The following is a 2,448-nucleotide window of genomic DNA, read 5'->3' on the forward strand; positions in this document are numbered from 1 at the left end:
ACCCCCAACAACCCCACCACCAAAACCCCATCCCCCCAAACCCCTCACCTGCATGGCCAGGTCCTTGAACATCTCCGCGTACCCCTGCGCCTGGTCCACCGGCACAAAGGGGTGCAGGTTGGCCAGCTCGGGCCACGTGATGGGGATCATCTCGCTCGTCGCGTTGAGCTTCATGGTGCAGGAGCCGAGGGGGATCATAGAGTGCGCGAGGGAGAGGTCCCTGTTCTCCAGGCGCTTGAGGTAGCGCAGCATGTCGTGCTCACAATGGTAGCTGTTGAAGATGGGCTGCGGGGGTTTTGGGGGGGGGGTCCGCAAGGCAGGGGGAAGGCACAGCCGTTGGTTTTGGGGGGCTGGGGGCAGCTGAGGTTGTTAGGGGATCACTCATGGTTGGCGGAGGCGGATCGAACCCATCGGCCCGTCTTGAGGTGATGTAACTTCAGGGTGAGTCAGGGTCACATAACGGGGGGTGGAAAATCACCACCAGAGTCCGCCCGTTTGTTTGGAGGCAGGAGACGAGCGATAGGCGCGGAGCATTGCCGTCCAGCTGCACATGCCCCCTTGTGCAAAGGCCCAGAAGCGGCGCGCGGGCGCGCGCGCGCCCCCACCTGCGTCATGAACGAGCTGGTGCGCGCCAGCGGTGACCCCGGCGCGATGGCGGGCGCGGCGGCCGGCGCGAGGGAGGCGGCCGTGAAGCCCGGCGCCTGGCCGCCGTTGAGGATGGCAAACAGCAGGTCCAGGTCCGCCAGCTTGGTGGTCTCGTCGAACGAGATGCTCACGGTCTTGTCATCCAGCTTGCGCAGGTTGACCTGCGGTGGAGGGCATGAGGGGGTGAGGGGTGATCGACGCGTGTGTGGGTGTGGGGACCATGCAGGGGTCGACCAAGGTTTGATCAAACTGGGGTGACCAGGCAGAAACGCCGGTGCAGCACCGATTGCACCAACGATGTGGAGAGACGGCTGGCGGCCGCCGCGCGCCCACCTTGTGCTGCAGGGCAGTGGCGACGACCTTGTCGGCGCTGGGCACGGTGATGGCCACGGTGTCAAAGAACGGCGCCGCGCCCACCTGCGGGAACGCATCACACGTGAGGGTCCGTCGGTGAGGGCCGCAAACCCCTGCCCGGCAGCGCCACCTGCGGGCGACCTCCTGCCCCTGATCCTGCCACCGCTCCACCTTCCAGGCCCACACTTTGCGTACAGCTGCTGCCTCCCCCTCCCGGGCTGCCGCGTTGCCCACAGGGAGCTGCCTGCCCCTCTCCTCCTGCAGTGGGCCCGTCTGCTGCTCTCTTGTCTATCAAGCACCTCCCGAGCACACACACATGCGCACGCGCACTCCCACAGCGCGCCCTCTCCCATTGGCCCCCGCGCCACACCTGGAGGCCCAGCTTCTTGGCGCCTGCCGCCAGCGTGGAGGCGAGGCCGTGCACGCGGTCGGCGATCTCAGTGAGGCCCTTGGGGCCGTGGTACACGCCGTACAGCGCAGAGATGTTGGCCAGCAGGGCCTGGGGGGTGAAATCCGGGCAGAGGGGCGGTGGGGTGAATGTGAGAGGGTTGTGATAGGGCGTGACAGCGGCATGTGGGGCGTGGGACAGCGCATGGCAAGTTGCAGGGTATGGGTTGCTGGGCCGGCAGCGATATGGAGCTGGGGCCTTCGCAACCCTCGCTCCTGCCCTGGCCCGCAGGCCTGGGCCCGCAGCCCCAGGCGAACGCGCGCCGTACGCTGCGCCTCGCCAGCCCCTGCCCGGCCAGCCGCCTCCGACGCCCTCTTGCTCCCCCTGCCGCGCCAGCGCGCGCCCTGGCGGCCCCCCACGCCCCTGCGCGCGCACCTGCGCCGTGCAGATGTTGGACGTCGCCTTGTCGCGCCTGATGTGCTGCTCCCGCGTCTGCATCGCCATCCGCAGCGCCGGCTCGCCATTGGCGTCGATCGACACGCCGATGATGCGGCCGGGCATCAGGCGCTTGTACTCGTCGTGGCACGCCATGAACGCGGCGTGGGGGCCGCCGTAGCCCATGGGCACGCCGAAGCGCTGCGCGCTGCCGATGACAATGTCGGCGCCCCACTCGCCAGGGGGCGCAAGCTTGGTCAGGGCGAGGAGGTCGGTCGCGACGCACACCTGGGTGGGTGGCGGGCGGCGGGGTGGAAGGTGTGTGTGCTGAGGGACAAGCAGCAGAGGGAGGGTTCCCACGGGTCCGGAAGAAGCAAGGTTGGTCCCAAGGGATTCTGAGCACACATCTGCTTTGAGGGGCAGCTCTTTCCACGGGGCCTGGCGGGGAGCGCTCAGCATTTCACGCCCAGGCTGCTCGGCGCTTTCGCAGCAGCTGCTGCCCCACCAATTTCCGTGTCAGCCTCGCCAGCCGGCTGACGGCCGCTGCACTGCCGCCGCCCAAGTTTAAACCTGCATTGCCAAACAAGTACAGCCGCCTTGTGCACTGCCCCCCTCCCCTCTGAAAC

General features: G+C 68.0%; 1 protein-coding gene across 1 annotated transcript; it reads right to left on the minus strand.

The window, feature by feature from the left end:
- Positions 1-44: 44 nt before the first annotated feature.
- Positions 45-2,008, minus strand: MNEG_16267 (glycine dehydrogenase; the record flags this gene model as incomplete). Its single annotated transcript, XM_014035263.1, has 6 exons — positions 45-48; positions 137-285; positions 606-806; positions 979-1,062; positions 1,370-1,498; positions 1,823-2,008. 6 exons carry the CDS (start codon positions 2,006-2,008, stop codon positions 45-47), a joined length of 753 nt encoding a protein of 250 aa, XP_013890717.1.
- Between the last annotated feature and the right edge of the window lie 440 nt (positions 2,009-2,448).

This window comes from Monoraphidium neglectum, assembly GCF_000611645.1.
Source record: "Monoraphidium neglectum strain SAG 48.87 unplaced genomic scaffold scaffold06179, whole genome shotgun sequence".
In the NCBI taxonomy this organism is placed as follows: domain Eukaryota; kingdom Viridiplantae; phylum Chlorophyta; class Chlorophyceae; order Sphaeropleales; family Selenastraceae; genus Monoraphidium; species Monoraphidium neglectum.